Source organism: Primulina huaijiensis, chromosome 1, assembly GCF_012295235.1.
Source record: "Primulina huaijiensis isolate GDHJ02 chromosome 1, ASM1229523v2, whole genome shotgun sequence".
Taxonomy (NCBI): domain Eukaryota; kingdom Viridiplantae; phylum Streptophyta; class Magnoliopsida; order Lamiales; family Gesneriaceae; genus Primulina; species Primulina huaijiensis.
Genome location: NC_133306.1, coordinates 22,294,696 through 22,322,475, shown reverse-complemented (window position 1 = coordinate 22,322,475; position 27,780 = coordinate 22,294,696). Strand labels below are relative to the sequence as shown.

The following is a 27,780-nucleotide window of genomic DNA, read 5'->3' as shown; positions in this document are numbered from 1 at the left end:
GAGTGAAAAATCACAATGAAAGTAACAAATATCAGACATTTTTCACTACAAATGAATGAAACAGTCAGATCTCCGGACCTAAAATCCAGTAATGGCTCGTTTCACAAACTACCTAGAGATCTACAAAGAAACAATCTCACGAAAAATAAACTTAGAAAATAACAATACTTCACATGAAAAACATTAAGCCACTCCGCTATCCAGAGACCAGAATCTTGGCATCGTAAAGTTAGTTAAAGTCAGCGTTAACTTTATGAACATCTGAGTTAGCATAAACCACAGCAATTTCTAAAGGGATCCATTTGACATTAACCTGTAAAACCATAGAGATAAAATGTATATATTAATGACTCGAAACAGTTTTTAAAGAGATTATTTAAGACCAAAGATATCTCAGATTTACCATCACCCAGATTTCTTCTTGAAGTATTCGCCAAAAGGTCTTTCAGGTACAGGTATCAGTTTTCCAACAATAGCAAGAGGCCAGCTGGTAATCAATAAGTAAAATTCAACATAAGCTTCAATTAATATCATGAAGGTGCTAATGGGACTTGTCTCTGCTGCCGCTAAAGAAAATAATAATCCTAGCATTTTATATATGTTGCTAATGAAGAAGCGTGAGACTCTAAAGTGTGGGCAACGATATACAGACCTGACAATACCAATGGCAACGGAAACAATCCACAGTTGCCAACTCAGACGAATTGTTGAAGCAAATTTCCCCAGGAAAAAAATTATGACGACCTAGATAGCAAGTTGTATATACACATACATGTTAAGACTTGAGTATAAAACAAGAGCGAAGATGACAACGCTACAGGAAATAAGACGGTTATCTATTACATTTGGGAAGAAGAAGAATACCTGAAGCAACACTTCGAGACCAATTATTCCCATGAAGAGATGGTTCTTAGTGACTCCTCTCCAAACATTGATCTCATCTGGCTTTCGAGCATTAACTTCATTGAATATCTACAATTATAAGAGATTGATAGAATTTTAATTCGAATCGACACAGTTTTTTAATTCGAATATGGCATAAAAAGAGATGCTTATGGTTTGAGTTTGCTTGTTGATTTGTTCTGTGACCAACCCGCCCAAACCTCAACCTTTAACCCAAATGGGCTGACCCATTTTAACACGCCTTCAAAAGGATTGACAAAAATGCAAGAAATCTTTCACTAGCCTCAACAACATACCTGACAGAGGACGAATGCGTTGAATATCAGTGTGTTCTTTACTTTGAAAGCACGATCCTTGGTCTCATGTTCCAGATTCAGGATCTTGTTTCCTCGGAAATTGAGGACTAAGAGGACAGTGACTTGATAAAGAGCCTAAAATAATCCGATAAGAAAAATTATGACAAAAAAAAAATATACATGTGAATAGATATAACAATAGAATATACCGCCTCCCATGGCTTGAGTAATTGGGAAGATGGTTTCAAATTTGTACAGAGCCAAGATGTCAGAAATTAAAGACCATTTAAGTACAAGATCCCTTCTATTTCGTTTGGTTGCTATTATACGGCCTTTGTAGCTTGATACCAATCAACTTATACGTGTGTACATCTAAGTTAATAAATTCTGGCCACATATTTACTGGTCTCTAGATTATCGCGCGGAGATTTGTGAAAAAATTAATCTATTTATCGTCCCTCTCCCATGAATTTGAGCTTTTGGGAGAAGCGGTCTCAACAATACCAAAAGCTGTTAATCTTCACATCCAATTGGCTATGGTCAACGACAAAAGGAAATGATACCTGAATTAACAGATTCCTCCACATGATATTGGTTATCAGAGGTTCCCTAAAACACAGCATTTCTAGATTAGTAGGCATTCGAAAAATAAATCAAATTACTGGATGCATCCAAAAGCTGAAAATTTTGGCAATGGATTGAGAAACAAAGAACATGGAATTCTCGCAATATGCAAACTTTAGACAACAAAATAAAAATAGTTTTCAAAGATTTTTGGATTATACCCAATTTTAGCAAGCAGATGCTCTTTCTTTCCCCAAAAAAAACAAATTAAATTCCACATACAGTGCAAACTATTTCTTAAGGTTATTGATAGGTTTGGAAGCGAGGGAAAAACCATGTCTAACCCCGTATTTGTAAGGATGCATAATGGTCGGTGGACAGATATGACAATCCATCATTAATCAAAAAAGGAAACTAATTTTTCAATAACACAAACATGAGAACCCAGAACTTTGGCAAATACAAGTGTCTAACCTTCTACCAACCGGAGCTCGATGCATCAAATGATCTGTAGGAGCCTCAGTAGCTAGTGCAAGAGCACCTAGAGTGTCCATAATAAGATTTACCCAAAGAAGCTGGAGAAAAGTAGAAAGCAAAATTAATGTTTACCTGAAAACTGTTACGAACTTTGTACACCAACGAAAGTAAAACCAAGACAGAGAACACCAATGCAAACAAATAGATGGAGAGGTAAGGAGAGAGATTTCAAACCTGAACTGCATTGAGAGGGACATTACCAGAAGAAACTGCTGCGACAACATTGATTATAAGAGCTGCAACATTAACTGTCAGCTGAAATTGTATGAATTTCTGGATATTGGCGTAAACAGATCTACCCCATCGTACAACCTGCAACCGATATATAAGTTAGATTTAGCTTTGCACTGCTTTCCACACTAGCGGTAAGGATGGAGACAATGGTGCTGCACACATCATTCAGGTAGCAATTAATGCATCGTACATATACACTGAGTGAAGGTTAACCGCAGCAACTTCAGATTAAAAACATACGACATTACTACAAGATAGCTAAAAGTGAGGAGCATTCTGTAAGAACCAAACTCAAGTACTTGCACAACTGACAGCATCAACATAAGAGTGAGACAATGGCTAACCTTTACAACAGAAGCAAAATTATCGTCCAATATAATGATATCTGAACTTTCTTTAGCAACTTCTGTGCCTTGAATACCCATAGCAAGGCCAATATCAGCCTGCATCATTATTCAAGTATAAACAAGGTCATGTAAACTGAATAAGAAAAAATAAAACCCAAACACAAATAGAATTAATATCAGTATAGCAACCTCACGTCTAAATAGTATCACCATCTACTGATAAGACACTGAAATTCATTAACCTAGTATCTCTATCCAAAAAGTGTCTAGCAAAATTCAGATCAATGGCGAGCCAAATAATATAAATTGATCTTTTTATAATTTTAAAAACATGTCCGGTTAGCAACAAGAAAATGCTATCACCTATCTATTACATTGATTTCAACAAATCACCAAAAATAAATAAATAATTAATTAATTAAGTCACATCAATTTTTACTGGAATTAACACAGTTCAGCACATACACATTAAAGAGTGGCTTTCACAAGCTAAGATTTCCTGCCTAATACATAAGACAAAATCTGGGAAGTGAAAACCAGACCTCGTGCAGTGCAGGAGCATCATTAGTGCCATCTCCTGTGACAGCAACAACATGTCCCTTTTTTCTCAATGCTTGCACAAGCAGTAGTTTGTCATTTGGTGATGACCTTCCCATCACCTTTGCAAAGTCAAAACAAGTTATTAGCACCACATCCTCAACAATCAAAGGTATAGAACCATCATGTTAAGCACAAAGAAAATTTCAGCTCATACCGAAATCCTGTCGGCCACGTCTGCTCTTTGTGTCTCGGTCATGTTACGGAATACCTTTCCTTCAATAATATTAGGTTCAACAACATCTGCCTTAGACCCCAAGATCCCACACTCTAAAGCTATCGCTCGAGCTGTTTGAAGATTGTCTCCAGTGACCATGCGTACCTACACATGGTTAAAACAATAATCACAACATTGTGTCAGGTATCAAGCTTCAGGTAGAAGCAAAAAAGAAAATATACAGGCAACCATTCTTAAAATATGAATAAAGTTGCATAACAAAAACTAGAGGATCAAAGAACGACCTAATACATAAGTGACAATGTGACAATGTGACAAGTATCGCACAAGCTTGTCAAACCGTAGTCATGGATGGTTGAGCAATAACAGAAAAGGCAGTTATGGACTGAATATAGAAATGTCGATGAAAAAGGACAAATAACACTAACAATACAGATGATTAAATTAGCAGAGCGAAAGCAGTCATACATCAAAACTCATGCGGCTACCACAGGATGTGTAGGAACTATTATCATTTAGCATAATGCCACTGAACTCGTAAAAAAATACGGAATTGTTAATCATGTGATATCAGAAGACAGAAAATGAGGGTGTCCTTGGCCATTTTGCGTGGGTTCTGCGGCCATTGTTCTTTTTTGTTGCAATTTCAATTAGGGTGCCTCTATTTATTTATTTTTTCAATTCAAGTGATATACTATTTCTCGTCCCAAATTAAAAATCAATCTATCATCCTCTAATGCCTACTCTTGCCGATAAAAATGTCAGATTCTAAATTTCTTATTTACAATATTAATTGTTATTTAGTAGTTTGCGAAATACGATTTTATTCGAATAATAATTAGTTAAAATTTACTTTATGTACGTGAATTCTAAAAAATATGCCATACGCACTTCACTTCAATAAAGCACGTGCCTTGCCTTGCCTGGGGTGCTTTAGGGCATCTTGCGCCCTAATAACTATGGAGATATAACAGAATCACATATAAATTAAATAACAAATGAATGGTGATACATGTACTGACCCACAACTACGAAAAACAGAAAATAAGAAAAAGGTAATGTTTGCATGCACATGTATGTGTTTGGCATTAATACATACCTTAACACCAGCATTAGTGCATAACAGAACTGAATCTTTTACACCTGGACGACAAGGATCCTGCATCCATGTGTTAACTATTAACAAGTACACATTGAAAACATATGCATAAAACAAATCAATTCATGTAAAACAGGAGAAATATGGGGAAATTTCAGGATGAAAAGCGTTGTGTGCGCATTAGTTGTTGAAACTATTGATGATAATGCCAAAAGGAAAATTAAAAAAGAAAGCCGCAAAAAAATGAAAATTAGCATGCCCAGAAAAAGTACAGAAAAATATCAAAATAACAATTCAAAAAATAAACTAGTAACAAATCAAATAATAAATTTCAGAATTAAGAAAGACTGACGTACTAAAAACATTTTATATTTTAATATAATTTTGTTGTGATTCAGTCATGAAAGATTTATGCCATATTGTATTCAAAACGAAGAAATATTTATATGAGTTTTTACCAACAAGCATTGCCTTGAAAAAGTTAAGTCTTAATGCAAAACTACATAGATCATGTTTGCGCGCATTATCACTTCATTATCTTTCTACTATTATAAAGATGTCAGAGCAGGAACCCAAATTTTTATAATTCCATGCCTCTTGTGTTGACTAAAAATCTATCACTGCAGAAAATGGTGCAAGACTTCAAGAGATACTTGGAAACACAATTCTTTCTGACCATTAATTGTGGGTGTGCAGTGCAAGTCTTGCTCTACTCTTCTTGGAAAAGGAAAGCTTTCGAGTGAATGTGAACCACATAAAGGCTCTTGTTTATTGTTCACATAAACAGAAACATATGGCTCCATCTCTATGATTTCGAATACAATATGGTGCAAGATTTTCCATAAATTGTATTTTTTGCTTCAAGTTGAACAATTTAATTCAGGTTTTCATCTTTAATTTGACGGGGCTTATTAGAAATCAAAACATACATTCTAGAATCAGAATAAATATTGTTAAATTTAACATTACATCTTCCATATAATTTAATATTGTTTAGCAATAAAATATTTCAATTTTATTATCCCAGACGGCAATGATATAAGGAGTATAATTGCATTTCATTTAAGAGAAATTAATAAGAGGGGTTTGACATTAACTCATGAACATAGGTATTCAAGGCTGATCCACATAAATCACGAGTAGTATTGCACTCTATTCATTATCTTGATATTTTTTAAAATTCAACAAAATTAACATCAGGCAACAAAAAAAATGATAAAAGTCACCATTCCAGAAACTTCTTAGGTAACCACTGCCGATTGATGTTGGTGGCTAGGAGCAAAATATCTTGGCCCAAAAATGGTTGCTATTATTGCCATTCACGTTTGAAGCCAACAGTGTTTATTATATGATTAAACAAGAATCATTACAGAAGTTCCTATAACTCCATTCAAAACATGTCAACTTCCACAACAAAGGAATTACATGCTTTGGAGGTTAAAACAGCGAATCTTCCTTTTCTTCCTAGCACAAACATGCTTATACATGTGGAGGATTTCAAGAGATAAACCATTCATTTTAAGGAAAAAAATAAATATACATAGGAAAAACAAAGTGAAACGCACCTTAATACCAACAATGGCAAGTAAAATTAGTTCTTCTTCAGGTAGCTGCCAGTTATCCAGTTCCTCGTCACTAGCCGGAACCTTCTCCAGTGGATATGGTCGATAGGCTATAGCAACACAACGCAAGCTTCCAACGGCCATCTCTTCAATTGCTTTCTTAAAAAGTGACAACTGTAGAAAACAAAACGGTCCTTTAATAGCTGCTATTAAATTTAATTTTTCAATAACGTTTATGCTTGAAGATAAAGATTGGTGTTCATCATTAGGTAATACATTAAGGTCAAGATTAACCCCCATATCTTCAATCACTTTTCAACTTGCCGTCACAATTTTGCTGCTCAAGGCATATTATTCATGCCCAGCTCGAGAAACATTTTGAAGAAAAGGAACAGGTTAAGAACGAGCTGAAACCAAGAAAATTAGTAAACTGGTCAACCTTATCTTCATCCATCTCTGTCACTTGGTCATTTGCATCAATGTAACTTTTACAAGAATCCAGGACTATTTCTGCAGCCCCTTTCCAATGCACACGAACTTCAGAATCGGACTGCCAAAACAGCCACAATTACTACTACATAAAGAGATAACACAAATAACAAGCATAACGCAGAAAACGTCTTAACGCTCTTTGAGTTAAAGAGGATAGAGATTCCGTAAAATACGCGCCATCAGAAAAAGATTATAAACTTACCATTTTTAGTGCAACACCACCTCGCTTTTTCTCTGAGTTGAATGGAAAAGCATGAATTATCACCGAATCTGATCGGACAGCACTAAAGTCCATTCCAAGCTACATGACAACACAAACAAACGGGAATGAAATGTCAAAAAAAATAACAGACTATTCACTGGTGAAGAGGAATGATTATTACATTCACTCCCCATTGTAGAATGGCCTTCTCTGTTGGCGATCCAGAAATTTCAAAAGCTTCACTACCCTGTCAAAGACCAGCAACAGCAAGTGCGCAAGCTTAAGACATAAAAGTGAGTCAAATAAAATTATGTCACAGCTAGTATTATCATAACAGTCCTAAAAGTGAGTCAAATAAAAATTATGTCACAGCTAGTACTATCATAACAGTCCTGGAACAGATGATAATCGCAACTTTGTCCAGAATTTAATACATTAAAAGCTTTCCTATAGAGCTCATATGTTATACTACGCTCCTTACGGGTCATGTTTCATTATTCACCCCAAAATCATTGTATCATTGCCAAATTCATGTGTTTAAAGCTGCTGACATAAAATAGAACACATATTTGACAACAATATGAGAGAGCAATGGAACTCATTTGATCTGTTACAAAAATCTTTGTTAAGCTCTCAATTAAAACATAAGTTTAAAACAAGCACGCAATCATTTATAAATTTCATCATACTGCTATATACCTCAGGCACAAATACACTTCCTGTTGTGTTCTGTGCAATGCCTTCAATAAGATATGAAATGACAGTAGGAGGAAGCATTGACTTATTGTCGGGAGAATCGATTTTCTTTCCACAAGCAAACACCTCAACCACGGTCATCTGTACAAAAACCCAAATAGTTGAATTTCATTAATAAACAAAATGACCAAAATCTTCCAAATCATACCACAACCAGAGGAACCTTACCCACATCCCAGGTTCGCCCTCCAAAATAGAAGTGGAAACAAAAGGCAAGATGATAACTCACCTGATTCAGAGTTAGGGTACCAGTTTTATCACTGCAAATAGTAGTTGCAGAACCCATTGTTTCACAAGCTGATAGCCTTCTAACCTGCAGTTGAGATGTTTAATATAACCCAGGGATAATAATTGGATAACGGTAAGGAAAAAAGGAACATGGTTAGCATCGCATTAACTGACAGTACACATACTAACCAGTGCCTTATCAGCCATCATTTTTCTCATTGAATATGCAAGCCTACAATGCCAATACATATAAATTAAATATGGTAATACAGAGAAATAGCACTCAAAGCCTTCCATTGAAATGAGAAAACTAAAAAAAATGTTTATATATCGCATATCAAATGAGGTGGATTGCAGTAATGTATCATGGAAACATGAAAAAATAAATAATAGGCCAACATATGATTTGTATTAAGTTATTAATAGGCCAACGTCAATTGCAGGTGTAAAAGATAAGTAATGTATCGGTATTACCATCATCATTTTTGTTTGACCCAGTGGCAATCATACAACTCAATAGAGAATGGAAATTCACAGACTTACGTCAGAGTTACAGCCAATGGAAGACCTTCTGGCACAGCTACAACTACTATGGTGACCTAGAAATTTATTCTAATAAGTCAACAACACAAAGATGACATACATTCAACCAAATACCACATTTAGGAATGAATACATACCGCAACAGTAAATATTTTTACAAATCCATCAATTGCCTCACCAACTTTAGTCTTTCCACGTATGAATTGCTTGCTGCCATCTGGATTTGTGGTTTTCCCCAAAAAGAATCTGCGCAAACAAAAAATTAAATTCATCTATCAACTTCTGCAAGGAAAATGATGGCACTATAGATTTACGTACTAAATTAATAATTAAGTTACCGGGCCACGAGAACACCCAGAACTAGTACAGCTACTGAAAGGCCAACGAAGCCAATGAACGTAGCAACCCCATTCAACCGTACCTAAACTCGGTAACAAGTAATTTAGGGTTATTCAGACACAGTGTCCAAACATATTTTCAAGAATTTCCAAAAATTCACCTGTAAGGGTGTTTCTTCACCATTGTCCTCTGATATGCTTGCCATGAGTAATCCCCATTCAGTATTAATACCCACGCTTGTTACCTAAGAAAAGAGCAGGATTCCAACATGCTATAAGATTACCACATAGAAGTAATACACAATGGAAGTAGTGATAAGAGTCTAGCATACAATTATGCATCTTAGCATCTCATGTACTCCAGGAGGACGACAAGAGTAGCATATAATAATGCATCTTAGCATCTCATGTACTCCAGAAGAATATGTCCTTGTGAACAGGAAAGAAAAGAGCCCCCATATTTAGCAACTCTCACATAAACACTCTTACACTAGAATCAACTTTCTCTTTAAATATATGAAAATTCTCAGATTAAAATAGTAGGTGAGAGATGTAAAAAAACAAGAATATTACCAGCATGGTGCCATATCCATCAGCTACCTTACATCCAGACATAAGAAAGGGTTCTCTAGTTGAATCCTTGTGAACCTAACATGAACACATTTGACAAGTGGTAAGATCATAGATGCTAGGACAACCATAAAATAGAGTATATGAGCTCATGAAGCTTACGATTTTACTCTCCCCTGTCATACTTGATTCATCAATTGCAAGGGAATGTCCAGCGATTACAAGTCCATCAGCAGGAACCTGTACATATGAAAGTGAGGACAAAATCAATTATCAATTAAAATTTAAATAAACCACCTCCAAGTTTACATTCTTCCAGAAAATACTCATATGGAAACATTTTCAGTTATGTTTCAGGGAATGTGAAGTGGATGAGCTGAGAAACATATCTTCTTATTTACCTGATCTCCAATTTTGAGGGGCAGTACGTCACCAACAACTATTTCAAATATTGAAACTTTAATTCTCCGTCCGCTTCTAATGACCTACATGGAAAACCACTAGACCTAAGCGAAAATAGAAGGAAAAGTTACAAGCATGAGGCACTATCCATATGATACCAACCTCCATTTGTATGTTTTGTTTCTCCTCGTTCAAATTTTGAAATTGAAGAGATTGTTTGTAATCACTGACAGCTGCAAAAAAAATTAAATACAGCACGTTTTCTAACCGCTTAAAGTTGACGATATAGGACAGAAATATACTTGAGTTTCATTGTTATTGGAAAAGGTATGTTTCCCTTTCTTAAAGTTGAGTTATCACGCCCCTGTTATTTGAAAATTTGTTCCTAATAACTCACATGGCAGCAAATTACTGTATACAAAATTACACTACTCTGAAGTTCCACTGTACCATAAAAAAGGCTACATGGCATAGAAACAATGTTCTCAGTCACTAACTGAATTGTTCCGGCAGGACTCCAAATCTTTTACAAGCCTGTCGTGTATCCTCCTCTCTTCCGAATCTCTCAGGAATTTTTTATTTCACGTACTTTGTGTGGACTTCTACGATGTTCCAACTTTCTATTTAAAAGCTCATTAACTTCCTCAGACAATTCTTCAAATTTAACCTCTGAAACTTTCACAATTTAGTCAAATATTATAGTCAAAATCTTCTTGTGATTCTTTGAATAGCATTATCACAACTAAAAATGCATACTCATCTGTAATGATATATTTAAAAAGTTAATAGATATTTCTACTTTTGTTCATTTTGTCCCTGAATCAGAATTACTTTTCAATTACTAGTATTTTTTTATTATCCATCTAGGGATGCTCCTTTGTGGTGTTGATGAAACGAAGTTAGCTACATTTCTATCATGGACAAAACCAAATTAGAGTCCCTTGTGATCATGCATTTGGTAAAAAATCAACAGTGCAAGATTATTACGATCTAAAAGTTTTTTAGTTTCAGAATTGTGGAGAGATCAATAAAACAAGCAGATAAAAACATAAAGCACAACATAGCAACAGCCAGGAAAGTAATCAACTATTGAAGGATCCAGAATACATTCGTTTGTGGTAATGATTAAAGACTTCCGCTCACTTTCTCGAATATTCTTGCAACTAGCTTGTAAACATATTTTCAAACCAAGATGAACGGTTTATCTCAAAGCGCATACATCTTTACAAAACTCATTAAATGGAATTATATGATGGTAGATAGTTTAGAAACACATGGACAAAGGCCAATAATCTACTCACCATTCCAAATCCACTAGATTATTCAACAGAAACAAAGTCATGTCATATTACGTGCATAGGAAAACAAATTGATTAAAGTAAAAACAAAATGCTATAGCAGGAACTGGAAGCAGTAAAAATACCGGCTCAATCCAGCATCCAACCTACATTATATTTCCTGCCTCGTAACATTATGCAGCAAAGCATATATTTTTAGGAATACTACTTATCATCAGTGTAAATCAAGCAAACAGAAAGAAGAGTGAATTAAAACAGCCACAATAGGACATATGTCATATTTTAAAAGCAATAAACAACTGGCGCACCTGTGAATATAATGACTATAAGAACTGCAATGGCAATACTTCCTCCATCATACCAACCCTCTTTTATGCCCTAAAAAAGGAATAATCTCCTGTTATATATATCTAAAAAAAATGAAACAACAAGTATGCACACATCCACAGAAATGTTCCCTACATGATTGAGTACGAGAGCATGATGATTCATGATATTAGAACATATTTTCAAGATCAAAACTACGGTAATATAATAAGTTCAGATGGATCAACAGCATTAAGTTACTAATATACTTCTTGCAAACAAATAAAAGGCGAGCACATTTCAGTTTCGTTTTACGACATTGCAAGAAATTGATATATGCTATATTATTTCAGATGAAGTTAAAAATATGACATCGTAAAAAAATAAACAAAACAAACAAATTCGTGAATAAAAAATCTAACACAATATTAAAATAATATTCTCATACACACCACTGTAGTTTATAATGAAATGACCAGAAAAAACCACAAGAGATGAAGGTCGCAAACAATGCTGCAGTTACCAAATAATAAAAATCATTATAATGCAAGCAGAAATAACACACGTACTCTTCACACAGCAATCCCCCACTTCATAAATGACAAGTATATACTTCTTAGCCTTACCTCAGTCTTTATACCTAGAGCTAAAGAAGCTGCTGCTGCAACCATCAAGATTATTAGAGTGGTGTCCCGACATGCGTCCCAAACAAACCTCTGTAGGGTCAAGCAAACCAAAAAAGTTTTGTAATCGTTAACATAATTTTGATGTACTGACCATGCAAAAGTACTGCTTTAAAATCCAAATCTCACCCAAAAACTACGCCCCTTTTTCCGAGGATATGTGTTCGATCCAAAAGCTTTCTTTCGATTAACCAGGTCAGCCTCGTCTTCAGGTATACCTTTTTCCGGATTGGATTTCAATTTCTCAGCCACTCCATTAACCTGACGACAAGACAAGAAAGAGGAAATCAAGATACATGGAATATCGAACAAGAGAGCACAAAATTTCAATCAGAGAAGATATTTTAGATGCAACTGTGTTGAACTTGCCCCTCCAATATTCTGCAGAAGAGAAAGATCATGCTCTCTGGAAAATGCAACTAGTTCCTCAGCACTGACACCGAAATCCCCAAATCTAGTTGGGCTTGAAGGTACCTCCTTTGGAGTTCCTGGAACAAAGATGAAGAAATACGACTGATTTTTTATTCTTGATGAAACACTGATACTACAAAATGATCCTCCACAAGTGGGGCATCATATGCCGATATCACATCCAAAAACAAAAAAAATTCCAAAACAATTGAATGAAACACCCAAGCCATTTTTAGACAAGGTTAGGATTATGTATTAATAATGATAAAAGTGGCACGGCAGATGGTATAATACAGCCACTGATACTTGTTGAATAAAGAACTTACAACGATATAATGCAAAAAATAATTACCATTTGGTCCTTGCCCGCCAGTTTGGAACAGAACTGCTGCCTGGTCACATTTATGTATATATTTAATAATCAACAAATGCTCATAAAGGAACCAATTAAAATTAAAACATAATTACTCGAAGGACTTGGGCATGCATTCTGATTTTAGCAATCAATTGCTTTCTCTCCTCTTCTTTCTTCAAGTCCAGAGTATAGCGAAATCGCCTAGAAGCATTCAGTACAAGTGCAGCTTGCTGGAAGGAAACGATAGGATTAAAAGAAAAATAAAAATACCCCCAAAACACCAATCGTTTGTCACGCAAAAAAAAAAAGTCAAATTAAACAAGATAAAATGTAACGCACTGGTTGAAAATCCATATTAGGAAAAGAAGTAAACTACAGATAAGAACCAAATGAAAATCCATATTACCAAAAGAAGTAAACTACAAGCATGCAAAAATTAGACAATCAGTAATGCCTCTTTATTTGAACATATAATATCATCCTTCATGGCCCGTTTTCATTCTCGTTTGAGGAGGTGCTAATTCTAAAAACAAAGGTAGTGCTTGGTTTTAATCCGATCTTGGGAGTTAGAAGCCATGAAAAAAGACTGTGGACATTTAAAGGAACGGAAAGAGATCTATCTCATCTCAACTGAGAAAATTCTCAAATATTGGTTCATCATTGAGGCACATTTGGAAAAAAACCTCAAGTACTCCATTTAATTTGTTATTGTGATTAGAAAACAACCTATATTTGTCTAAGTAAATAACTATGTTGTAAGGACCTGCAATTTTGTTCAAAAAAAATCCTCCACAAAAAAGCAAAGTTAACCAGAAACATTAAACCAAGCGATAGAGGTAGCATAGCCGAAGAGGACCAAGAAGGCGCAAGAAGTACTAAACCACTAGAGAAATTCAATACTGGCACATGATGACCACATTTTTTGTAGATGCTTTACTCGAACTAGCATCTTACAAACCCGAAATTATATATTAAATGTTGTTATTTGTTTTAGAAAAGAAAAATATTAACCGCAAACATTACAAAAACATGAAGGTTATGAATAACCAATGTCGTGGTAAAACTTAACCAATGTACTTGTAAAACATGAAGGTTTTGAATAACCAATGTACTTGTAAAAAAGTAATATGAGAATAATAGAAATACTAAATTGCATGTTTCATCTAATTTTTCCAGTATTGAGTTGGGAAAATTTTGGAGCTTTATTTAAATATATCAAAGGCAGTTACCACACCACCCTCTTGCTTCATTAAATTAAATAGCAATAGTAATAGATAAAAAGTTCATGCATGATGATTTTACTTGATTTTGTAGGAGCGAAATTACGAGATATTTTATTTTATCTAAAAGCATACATATTTTTATGAATTTTGGGAAAATTCAGATTATTAGTTCATGACACCATAACTTCGACTATCTCAACACATATAACTTAAGCTGATAGTGTTCCAAGTGCGAACGACAAGTATCAGTTGACAATAGTAATCGGATTCAGTTTTGATCAAAAAGCAAGCTGAGAAGGATCCCTGGAAATTGAATCATTTTTCACATAGTTTTTGTTTTGTAATTAGACATTCGATGTAACTAAGCTAGTGCCTCTATACTGATATTTTGATGCTTAATTTTGATGTAGTTGTGCTTGTTTCAAAGATGCTGATTTTGTTCAGCTCAATCTATGAAATTTGTTATCGCACGGTAAAGCTCTATTTTCCTCTAGATAAGCTTAGTTCCATTTCCATATATTTTATTATATCTCAACTGCTCTTGCGGTAGAGCGAGCATTTTGATTATGTACCGAGTAGAGATCTTTCACTTCCGTTCGCAAGTAATGTATTTACCTCGCCATCCATCCGGGCAAAAAAGGCTCATTCACAAACCCCACGGACATGGTACAATGACAAAACATAAGGAGATTAATGAGAGGGCAGAAGTACGAATTCCACGGGCATTTTATGAGAGAGACTTATTCCTAGAAGGCAGTTCCTACCAGGGGATGGACATACCCAAAAATGTAAGTTATGTTCCATGTGCATTAATGCATTTTGGACTCAGACCAGAGGAAGTGTTTAGTTCCACTTTAATTAGTCTAAGCTTGGTTATCTAAGGTGCCCTTTCAGCTGACAGAGGTCTCAATATGCATTTGTTCCACTTCAAGCCATGTTCCATTCTCAGACACATCTTATTGCACCACATACTTCAATTTAAATTTGTACATTTTATTTTTATGAGTTTGTTTCATTTTCTTAACTTATCCTACAAAATTACCCAAAAAAAAAAGGAAAGAAAACAACACGCAGTACCGTAAGCGCGCGCACACATACATTAATACATATAACATAATAAAATTTACCAAATAATAATTTCGAAAAAGGAATAAATAATGTGATAAACTTACCCTCCACCTACGCAACCGATCAGCCGGAGCACTTTTCGTCCGGAAAATATCGAAGGGCCCCAAACCCTCTTCATCATCCTCAGCATACTCTCGGCGACTTCCACGGGCTTCCACGTCGTTCTGGTGGCGCCTGTACGGCGAGGTTTTGTATTCATCGCTCATTCTCGAATTTTATATTAAGTCGCAGGAGAGATGACACGTCTATCTCTATCAAACCAAATACACTGCAAAAACGAAAAGCCGCATATTCAACATTCCGACAAATGCAGCTACAAAATCATGTCATCCTAAGTGGATTTGCTTCGTCCCTTTATCATTTGTCTCGACTTCATTCGCTTCGAGCAACCAAAAACGAAGCGTTTCACATCAAAAGAAGCAAAAATACTGGACTTGATAAGATTCAAACCTGTAGAATCGACAAACCAACGCGGCGGCGTCGTGAACGAGGGAAGCAGAATGGGCTGTGGTGTGACAGCGGGTGAAGAGAAACTTCAAAGAAATTCCCCGTAACTGCCTTTTATTTTTTCATGTAAATCTCGAAACGTCTTTCTTTTTAAAAACATATTTTATTAGTATTTATTTTTTACAATTTTTCCAGATTACGCAAGTGGGTCCCGCAAAATCGTTACGTGGAATTTTTTTGAAAGAACCGGGATCTTCATTTTTCTAATGCTAATTAATTTTTTTTTTTTATCAATCCCTAAATTTATGTTCCAAACATTCCAATTATTATTTTTATATGAATTTAAAAAATATATAAAATATTATAAATATTAACCACTTAAATGTGCTATAAGTTTTCTAACCTTTAAATATATTTTCTTATAAATATATATATATATATATATAAAAAAATCAAAATTTAAATTGTAACACGCGGCAACCTTTGATCTCAGTAAAGACGGGCGCCTCTACTTTCGTCGTAATTGATGTAAATTAACGTACGTGTCTAGGACACGTTGTGAATAACTAATCAGTCATCATAATCCACTAATCACATTTAATTGATGTGATTAAGTTGAAAATGACTATTTTTTTAAATAAAATTAATGGGTTAATTTTCTTTTTAATTTAATATACTGATATTAATGTGATTGGCAGAATTTCAAAAGGGCATATTATTACAATTTACGTTAGATTGCGAGATTAAGATTTCAAAGTTTGAGTAATTCGATAAAGCTCATACGTAAAATTGTATTTTACTTTCTCAATAAAATATATATTTTCCTTTTCAGAATTTTATTTATTTATTTTCAGAAAAGCTCAGTTTGAGATACATATTTTCATGATTCGATTAATTTATTGTCTTTTGTTTATTTATTTATTTATTTTAACATATCGTCAGAAAAACTTCTATGAGATATATTTCCATGATTTGATTATTTTATTGTCTTTTGTTTATTTATTTTGACATCTCATTTGAAAAACATTTAATTTTGCTCCTTGCAAACTCATCGTGATATTTATTTTACATCGTGTACCTTCTTTTTTATATATTAGTAAAAGATGCACACACGTTCTCTATGTTATTATTATTTTTAATTTGATCAAATAATATTAAACAAATAACACGAAATTATTTTCAATTTAGAAGATTTGTTCAATTTAAAAGAAAATTTTTGTTTAGATTTTTTGTATGTAAAATATGAAATGACTTGAGGAGGTTTTTGATAGAGTAAGAAATGTAATTATAAAATTAAATATTTTGGTGTCATCTAAAGTAGTTACTCTAAAGTAATATACTAGTGCACCGACAAACGCGTTGCGTGCTTATATAATATTTTTTATAATTCATTTGATTTATATTTAAATGAAGTTCAAAATATAATTATAAGAAATAGTGAGGGACTAAACTGTAATTTTGATATATAAATTAAAAAATAAATTGAAAAATTAAAAAATAAAAAAATAATCTCAGTAAGAATTGAACTTATAACCTAAACCCAAAGAAACAATGACTTTATTCGCTAAACTACATATAATTTGCTTTAAAATTTTAACATTTTATTGATATATATAATTATTTAAACAGACCATGATACCAAAGTTAGTTACTCTAAGTGTCTCAATTTTAATAAAATAGTATATATATAATATATTATTTATTATGCACACGCGATGCGTGTGTGTACTGTCTTTTTTATCATTATCGATAGACTAAAGTGAAATTTGACAAATTATGGAGGGATTAAATTGATATTTGAATTGTTGAAATAAAAAAAAATAAAAATAAAAGTGTGTGTTGAAATTTAAAAAAAACAAAACAAAAAACAAAAATATAATATTAATATCACATAGAGGTAAAGTTGAAAGAACTTTTAATATCACATAAGGGTAAAGTTGAAAGAAAAATTTGATGTTCTTCATAGATAGTTCATATAATGTCCTCACCTTTAACATATTCTCATCGTCTTAACCTAAAAAACTCTCGAAAAATATAATTAAAGGAGAAAGATTGAATTGTGAATAAGAATTTTGGTATCTACTTTTGGGTATTAATTCTTCTTTATAAAAGTTCCAAGTATTATCTCTATTTTTTAGTAAATAGTGAGAGGATTTCACGAATCTTCATATGTAATATGGGTCAATCTTACTCATATTTACAATAAAAAGTAATTTTTTTTGCATATAAAATAATATTTTTTTATTTATAACCCAAATAATATATATGTTTCATAAAATCATCTTACATAAATTTTTTTTATTTTTTTCCAAAGCATGGACACGTATAATGATTTTTCTATATGATATATATTTATATAAACTGGCAACTGTTGGCTGACAGTAATCATTTCAAAGCATCGACACGTATAATGTTTTCTTCTGCCTTGACAACTCAAAAGTATTCACACGATGTATATATATATATAAAATAATGTCATACTATTGGTATACTATCAAATATTAAATACAAAATAACTTTTCCTCAAATAAAGAAAAAGAAAATAGTAATAATGGAAAAAGGAGCTGGAATAAAATACTTATTTTTGTACGTGTCGAGTTAGAGAAATCCCACGATAGAAGAAACTTAAAGAATATTACGCAACTTGTGCCAACAGATACTTGGCGTGTCCTCGCGATTGTTTTGGACAGGTGGATCACATGACAAGGAAGCGATAACAAAAACGATCCAACGTATTATTATCAAGATTGACGGATCCAAGAATACGATTCTATCTCTATTAGAATTTTAAATTCTAAAATTTTTTAATTTTTAAATTGATATACCTGAACTGATATAAAATTTATCCAAAATTATACAAAAATTTACATATAAATTTAAAAAAAAGCTCGGGTGGCAAGGACGTTAGCTCCGCCACCCGCCACTGAGTATTGAGTGGGTCTCATGTGAGACCGTCTCACGGATCTTAATCTGTGAGACGGGTCAACCCTACCCATATTCACAATATAAAGTAATACTCTTAGCATAAAAAGTAATATTTTTTCATGTATGACCCAAATAAGATATCTATCTCACAAATACGACCCGTAAGACCGTCTCACACATATTACCCCTCGAAACATTAGTTCCACTATCGAATGTATGTATAGGTCAATTTATATTTTTTTTTAATGTATTAGAAAAACATTGTCGCTTCTATATCATCACTGAATCTATTTTTAGATAATATTTCAAAGATAGAGTCGAATAAATCTGTTTGAAGATCTAAATATATAAAAATTGAATATAGCAAATAGTTGGACAGCTAAAATATATATAAATAGATACGTGGTGGTACAAGCATATAGGTTGAGTTTTGATATGAATTTCATTAAATGTATTAGTGGGTTTTTTTTATTTATTTTTTGTTTTGGTTTTATTTTATTAATGTTTAAAATATTTTGGATGTATATTTTCGGCGGGATCATAATGAGTGGTAGGCAATTTAAAATGTAATTGTTCAAACACCAATGAATATAACGTTGAATTTGAAATCGTTTGAATTCTCCGTTTCATTATTAGTTTTTTTTTTTAAAAAAAAATCGGTCAATTGTTGAGATATTCATATACATCGTAATTGTGTTTGTTTACTGTTTTTTTAAAAGGGTTGTTTGCTAATTTTTAGTAACGTTAACCTATACATATAGAATATTTACATAGCAATAATATGAATTCAATTATTGATGAATACAAAAAAGTCTTCGATATAAATATATTAATTTTTTATTATTTATGCTTACTATATTATTAAAGCTAAAATCTTAGAATAAATAAAATTTGATGTTATGTTATGTTTTTTGATAAACCAAAATATTCATCTAATCAAATACAAAAATAATCATTTCGGTTTAATAAAATATATAATAAAAACCTATTTTAATATCATTGTATCTAAACTATAACTAACATATCATAATAATTTATTTTAAAGTGATTTATATTTACATTTTATTTTGTATTATTTATAATCCACTTCATATATAAAATATGTGTTAAATCTATTAGAAATGAAATGTAAATATCAACTTAGTTATCTTAATCTTATCTATATTTTTTTAAATTTCAAAATATCATATTACTCATAACATAAAAATTAGTATAAAAATCCATTTTTAAAAGCTCATAATTTTAATAAGATATTTATATTTTTTACACAAAAATTATTAACATAATAAACTTTTAATATGTGCATGCACATATCGCCTGTCAAGAGGCATTAATCTATACTATTATATAAAGGATATGTCGCCTAGAGGACGACATCTTTTTGTTCTCAATTTGCTCTTACACCAACATTTTTTCTTGTTTCTCAAATTGCACTTATACTAACATTTTTCTCAAAATAGCCTCAACTTATTTTCAATATTAATCATCTCAAATTGCACTATGAGTCATAACTAATTTCTATCAATTATTATTAAACTAAACATAAAATTAAGAATTTAATAAAAATTAAAAATTTTATATAAATTAAGATTATAATTTTACACACAAGTTGAGTGTGCATAATTTACTAGTATTAATTAGGAGATGCCTCTAGAATAACTAATTTGCATGGACAATGAAACATTTATTTGCTTTAACTAGTATACCACCATGCATTATTTTTAAATTTTCTCTCCTTTATTTTTAAAATAATTCATCATTTATAGTTTTGTTCAATTTTATTTATTTCTAATATATACGTTTTTTAGTAATGTTTTTTTTATTAATGAAAACATGAATTAAATATATAATTTGATTATATCCACTATTTTATTCACATAATGCGCATGCGAAAATACCAGTATTTTTATGCACAGACATTACTGCATAAGAAGGCAGGCTAGTTTATTTATTTTTTAGTTGGTATATGATATTATTAGGTCATGTTTGATAAGATTGAATTGAGTAAAATATGAATGAAATGAATTTTGGAATAGAATGAAGATAAGAATTGAATGATATATCTCTTCAATTCCTATGATTGACATGAGAAAAAATGAAATGGAATGAAATACAATTATTTTTAATAATTAAATCATATTATATTAAAAATATTTAAATAATATTTATTCTATAATTATTTGATATTACTATCATAATATAAAATAGTTAAATAATTTTTATTCTATAATTATTTGATATTACTATCATAATGCCAAAAGTTATACCGAATGAAATGAGATTGAGAATATTAATTTTATTCTCACATCATTCCATCCTACCAATAATGCCTTCAGGGGTTGGAGGACAGCTACAGTGTTGCGCCAAGTTTTTAGGATTGACGCATTTCTTTTGTTTTCATTAATGATTTTAAGTTTGTCATTTAAAGATAAATATTCTCAATAATAATTTTAATCTTGTTCGTTTGTGATGTTTTAAGTTTATCCTTCAATTTTAAGCAATGAGAATCAAAATATGTAGGAACGAGTGTTTGGCGCTTTATCAAAAGTTATAGCTGATGATAATGGTGCAACTCAAATCTTTTTAAATCGTACAGCATTTCAAACACTACTTTTCGATTGTTCTGCTTAACGTCGACAATTATTGCAATCAACAATATCCCTCCCGATATAATTGCACTCCTTGCAATTAATGAGAATCGAACTCGTGACATTGGCTCAGATACCAATTGTTGGATCGAGCGCTTGTCGTTTTACTAAAAGCTACAGCTGATGGTATTGATGCAACTCAAATCTTTTTGAATCATACATCAACTCGAGCATCATGTTTCGATTGTTTTACCCAACATGAACAATTATCGTACCCAACAAAATAATGATCTAAATCTAATAAGTAAAACTACAAAAATCAACTGCTTATCTAACACCAACTTACAGTCGAATAGGCAAGAGTATGAAATAGATAAAGAAGAAAAAGATGGAAATGTGAAAGATTACGTACCAATAATGAAAACGGGAGTTGAACAGGTTTTACTCGGTGAACTTAGCTATTTTGGGAAAGGGAATACTGCAATTTACCAAAAATGGAATATAGTTACATTTCATATATATCTACTTTTCTTCACTCCAATTCTCACAATGAATATATAAAAGTTCAAACTATCATAAAAACATTATCGTCGAATTCGATCCAATGACCATCGTTGTTTCAGATTTTTTATGTTAAGGTCAAACATATACACTATATATATATTTGGATCGATGGTAATCATTAGATCTACCGTGAAAGTAATAAGAGACTATATACAGTAAGATCTCACTAATATTAATTTACGGAATTCTCATTTTTCAAAATATATTAAGATAAAAAAAAAATAATTACATACAATCGAGGGGCTTATTCACTATCTAACTCCATGTGAAATTCCAAAATGAATTAATAAGAAGGATCCTTGCTACGTTATTCAAAATGGTTTAGATTTATTCGATCACTCGGTGATGGCATAAGAAGTAAAAGATTTAGAAGAGTTGAGGAGAAAGAGATAGCACGAGTTAATCAGTAAGCTTGAGGTATATAAATTTTACAATAAATAAAGTTTAATTTTTTAAAAAAAAACATAATTGCAAAAAAAAAAACATTAAAAAAAAGCCAATTTTGAAATCGAAAATGATAGAACTTTTTTTAAAAAATGAATATTAAATGGTCCAAATTAATTCTTAATCATAAAATTAATTAATTATAAGGAAACTTTGCTCACAAATTTGTGCGGCGACAGATCCTCAGCTAGATCCTCTAAAGCTGTATTCTGAGTTTCTGATCCTCGTGGCGTTTCTTAATTCCTGCAGTCAAAAAACGCGATTTTTATAACGTTCGTGGGCGTTGGATTGAAGTCCAATTCAAGCAAAGAATAACGCGCTTAACCTGATGAACCAAACGCGCGTTTATTTATTTCAACATCTTTATACACTTTACTGTCGTCATAATATTTTAGTTTGAAAAACAAAAATAAGGAGTATCTTTTGAAAGGTTTTGAATAGATATAGTATTATACGGTTTGTGAGATGGATCAATTATCTATATTGAAAAGTATTATTACGCATTTCATATGTCAGCACGTGTTAAAAATATGTCTCACTAAATTGAAACATTATACGACCTCATATGAGTTTTTATCTTTTTGAAATTAGTTAAAATAAAAAACACTTATGTAAGTAAGTTTAAATCGATGTATTTCGAATCTGTAATTTCAAATTTCTTAATAGTATATTTGGATTGAGTCATTTGAAAAACATGATTCCGAATTTTTTTCCATTGTTAAATTACTTTTTAAAAAACACTCATATCATTCTGCTATTTGTTAAAAATATAAATTATATAATTATACTAATCAAAATTGATTTTCAAATTACTCCATTATTATAAGGATTTTGATTAGTATAATTATAATATAGACAAGTAAGGATCATAATTTAAAATTATTTTGTTTAAGGTGTGTAAACAACGGGAATAAAATTAAAATTCATAGATTTCAAATAACTAACTCCAAATGTACTTTAACTTATTTGGATGAACCAAATTCAAGTAAATATCAAATTTATTCGACAACAATTTAAAGGTAATTTGAAATCCGTCCTTCAAATTATTTCATAAAATCAAATTATCCCACCCAAAAATAACTGAACATTGACATTTTTCATCAATAAATGTCGATAGTTTGACAGAAGAGGCATTTAAATTATTTACGAAGTTCCCAATAAACTAAGCAAAATAGATTTACCATTTTAATTATCCGATTAAAGTAACAAATCCTTGTCGACATGCTACGAAAAGTTTTTATGTATTTATTTATTTATTTTATTAACTTTCCATACTTTTAGATTACTTTATTTATTTCATCTATGGAGATTCCGCTTGTCATTTACTTATAATAAATTTAAATTTCATGTAGTACCAAATTATTTTCCTTTTATCGCAGATGAGGTATTGATCCAATAGTTAAGGTTGAGGCTGTGAGACTTGTTGGTTTCAGATTCCAAGTAGTTTTCCTAATTTATTAATTATGTGGATTTAGTTGTTTTTTGTATTTTATTTGTCCGAGATAAGTAAGTCTCGAGTCCATACTTAAGTCCCGTCAATAGTGCAGATAATTATATTATATCTTCGTAGTCTTGAACAATATCATACTTGTATTAAAAAAAAAATTTAATTCCTTTATCAAATCCCGAACAAAAGTAGGCCATTCTATTCACAATTGCATATACAAGGCATGTTATTGACTTAAATCTGCTTTATTTTTTACCCGAAAGGCATTAAACTCGGTGGGAGATAATGGAAGTCGTTTTTTTTTTTTTACAATAAGCAAAGACAATCGGTGTCTGTTTCATGGGGACAGGATGTTGTCATGCATGAAACTCATGTTATTGATATATTTTTAATGGTATCTCGTCTGTACTTTATGTATTTAACACGTACATCACAGTGAATGTGAACGTAAAATACGTAAAATGTAGGAGAGGTGAATGTAAATTACTTATATTTAATATATATTAGTGGACCGTGATGCGTGTCACGCGATGTGTGTGGTCCGTAGAAAAAACGAAAAAATAAATATCAGTATACCGAGACTCTGTATACGGAATTTTTCGGTATATATAATTAGCGTATCGATTAAACCAAAATGTTAAGATATATCGAGATTTTGGTAAAATATCAGTATTTATATATCGTTTTATACCGAAAAAATATCTTATATTTTGTAAAATTTTAACTTTATTATTTAAAAATATTATATATTTTTAAATTTATATATATTATTTCGATATTTTAGTATACACTGAAAATTTTCAAATTTCATTCCGTTACCGTATTGAAAATTTCGGTATCGATATCATACTGTAACATAAATTTCAATAAATTCAATAATTTTCGATACGATAACTTCGATATATAAAAAAATTTGGTATTTTCCCCATACCTATATATACCTACCTACAATATTTCATTTAATAATTTCAATGCTTGGATAAAAGTCAGGCCATTAAGTCTAGTCCACAAACTTCTTTTTTTTTTCTTTTAATAATTTATTTTATAAAAAAAAACATTTTTATTTTAAATTTAATGCGCGGAGATAAGATCTTTAGACAAGAGTACGTGTCTGTGACGACCATTTAGTCGGGTGCCACTTAATTCAAATAATAAAAATAATACTATCTATCTATATATCTATTCTATTCTATATGTGGTGGACCATAATGGCCATGCAGCTTCCATCACAAGTAAAGTGGGATCAAATTAGTTAGCCGTATTTCTTCTGCCCTATACTATATAAATTATTGGATTATTTATATCTTATATGAAATTTATAAATTGAAGGATTTCAGATTTTTTATCATCTTTGGATGGATACAATTCAAGTGGATTTCAAATATATTTTATATCAAGTTATACAATTTCAATAATAATTTTGTTTGATTTCAAATATATGTAACATGAGTGTCGTTTGAAATTCTTCCATCAAAATTTTTTTCAAATCAAATCTCTCTCCAAATCAAGTATTTAATATTATGATCCATTTACGTTGCATTTGTACGAGTGAATTTAAAGTCCATGAATTTCGATTATAGTTTTATTGTTAACAGTGAGACAATAGATGAAATCTTAAATTCATACTTTACTTATGTAGACATTAGATACGCTTATTCCAAATGAATATATTATTAGGTGAACGTGAAATCCATCTCAATTAACATGAAATACTATATAAACTTGCAATTAATGAATTTGAAGTTTATGATATTACTTATCTAATTTTATAAAAATACATTTGAAATTCATCAATACAAATACAACTTTATAATTCCAATGGCTTCAACCCCTTGATCTTTAGAGAAAAAAATATGTTGCTAATTTAAATTTCGTTTATAACTAGAAATAATGTAATATTTCGATAAAAGATTCAAATAAATATGGTTTATTTTATTCATTTTTTTGAAATAAATAAGAGTTTGAATGATGTAAATAATGAGTTCGAGTTTGATTGCTTCAAATATATATATTTATGATATGTTGAGCGTATGTTGATGGACATTCATGAGTGCTTTTAGATGTTCATGCGAACATCTCGTGAAAACACAAAAACTCATGTAAAAAAGTCACACGGGTAAATTTTGTAAGACATATATCTAACTCGACCCAATTTATAAAAATATTAATTTTTACTTTAAGTATGGATTATGTTAACTCATCTTACGAAAATATATATGTGAGATTGTCTCACAAGAAACTTACTTTTGTAGAAAACAACAAATTATTGGGAGATGTTCGCGCGAACATCTCTAGGCGTCCATGAATGTCCACCAAGACTATTATATAAAAAAATCTATGAAATAGAGAAAAAAAAAGACATCATTTTTTATTTCTCAAATTGTCCTTGCACCAATAATTTTTTACAAACTTTTCATTTGCAACTTATTTTAATTTCTAAGATTATGATATGACTATTATTTTAATATAAATCAAATTAATTAAAAAATGACCGTAAACGTATGCAAATGCATGCACGGGTACAATAGTGAATATAAAACAATTCATTAATTTAACTTGTTGGAAATTTTGATGCTTAATGAATGAAAATTAAGCAAATTAATCAATGTTTTTGATTGAAAAAATTCGAAAAGAAAAAAAAAACGATACTTAATGAACGAATATTAAGTTCGGCGGTTCTGAATAAAACTCGAAAGAGTTTATCATATGTTGAAAGAAACTCAACCGAGTAGTCAGAACATGTAGGGGACAAAAATCGAAAAAAAAAATCGTGAACAGTGACTGGCGCGCGGGCCGAGGGCAGGAGCTGGCGCGTGGCTGAGCGCGCGATCCTGCCGAGAGCTCTCGACAGGTGCTGCCGAGCGCTGCCGAGAGCGCTCGGCAGCGGGCGCGCGCCCCTTCGTGCTGTTTTCGTGTCCCTTCGATTTTTCTTGTATTTTTTCATTTCCTTGGCATTGTTTGATGATTGTGATCAGTTACAATGGCCAAGGGACATCCCTATGAATGAAAGATCATGTCTCTTCATTTGAAAAACATTAAATATTTGATATTTTGAAAATCAAACAGACATACATCATTTTGCATATCTTCTTCCTTTCTTCAAAAAGAGAGAGTTCCTTCATTTCCTTGTGAAAGAACTTTAATATTTGAGTGCTCATTATTCAAGAGTTGTAGTTGTATCTTGGGAGAAGATTGCCACAAAACTCAAGCACATTGTGAGGGCAAATTCTTCTTAAGGAGAAAGTGTTCAACACTTGCCTCTACAAAACCATTTTCATTATTTTCTTCTTGTTTTCCTCACATATTTGAATATACCACAAACAACATAACTTTCTGTCTTTCTGACCAAAACTTAGTAGTCATTTGTAGGCTTTTACTGTTAACAAAACCTAAAAATTTATGTGGTGTGCCATCAAAGATAACTGTTATTGTTAGGACCAATGGAATCCGGATATCTCCACACTGGTATGATATTGTCCATTTTGGGTTTTAAGTCTCATGGTTTTGCTTTTGGAACCACCCAAAAGGCCTCATACCAATGGATATATCATTCCATCTTTATTAACCCATGATCTTTCTCTAGATCTTCCGATGTGAGACTTTGGTTGCATCCCAACAGTTATTATTCTTGAATCCTTTAAGTGGACACTGCGTTCAAATTCTTCTCTAAAAAATATATAATAACTCGAATAAACTTCGTCATGAAAAGGATAAAGACTGACTTATTGCTAATTTTATGATAAGATATCATATTAGCGAGAATAGTGTCGCGTACCTTTAATTGGATGAAGCAATTCCATCCTTTTCGATGCAACAAACACCTAACTTTGATATCTGTGTTTAACCTCAACTTTGGATCCTCTAGCTTTACTCTTTCATATTTATAGATATTAATAATATCGTAAAGAATAAGCTGAAATAATGGAGTTGTTGATTTGGCTTTGGATTTAAGCTATAGATATTTTTTGTTTCAACTACTTCTATAATCTAGTATTTTACGTACATGCAAGTGATANATAAAAATTAAATAAATATCATTGAAGTAAAATTAGGAAGTGACCAATACAATTATGAGTTGACGCAAGTCAATAGCACTTTGTAGCGGAAATTTCC

General features: G+C 31.6%; 1 protein-coding gene across 4 annotated transcripts; it reads right to left on the bottom strand.

Moving 5' to 3' along the window:
- Positions 1-16: 16 nt before the first annotated feature.
- On the bottom strand, positions 17-27,538 carry LOC140985066 (calcium-transporting ATPase 10, plasma membrane-type-like). 4 transcript variants are annotated; one of them, XM_073452820.1, is made up of 37 exons: positions 27,443-27,538; positions 22,382-22,463; positions 21,625-21,690; positions 15,297-15,520; positions 13,015-13,131; positions 12,899-12,938; positions 12,505-12,623; positions 12,265-12,396; positions 12,079-12,168; positions 11,455-11,524; positions 10,011-10,081; positions 9,848-9,931; positions 9,609-9,686; positions 9,450-9,524; positions 9,038-9,121; positions 8,877-8,959; positions 8,676-8,784; positions 8,539-8,594; positions 8,185-8,227; positions 7,997-8,080; positions 7,711-7,848; positions 7,193-7,258; positions 7,012-7,110; positions 6,757-6,867; positions 6,321-6,491; positions 4,756-4,815; positions 3,636-3,800; positions 3,424-3,540; positions 2,879-2,977; positions 2,475-2,612; positions 2,238-2,338; positions 1,763-1,808; positions 1,200-1,334; positions 865-972; positions 653-744; positions 410-487; positions 17-313 (listed from the first exon to the last, which is right to left on the bottom strand). In XM_073452820.1, the coding sequence occupies exons 4-37, from the start codon at positions 15,456-15,458 to the stop codon at positions 289-291; spliced, it is 3,246 nt and encodes a 1,081-aa protein (XP_073308921.1). In that variant the 5' UTR covers positions 15,459-15,520; positions 21,625-21,690; positions 22,382-22,463; positions 27,443-27,538; the 3' UTR covers positions 17-288. The 4 variants fall into 4 exon arrangements, with proteins under 4 accessions (XP_073308921.1, XP_073308938.1, XP_073308914.1 ...); XM_073452837.1 differs by lacking the exons at positions 21,625-21,690; positions 22,382-22,463; positions 27,443-27,538 and adding an exon at positions 15,703-15,854 and having other exon boundaries at positions 404-487; XM_073452813.1 differs by lacking the exons at positions 21,625-21,690; positions 22,382-22,463; positions 27,443-27,538 and adding an exon at positions 15,703-15,854.
- Positions 27,539-27,780: the final 242 nt, after the last annotated feature.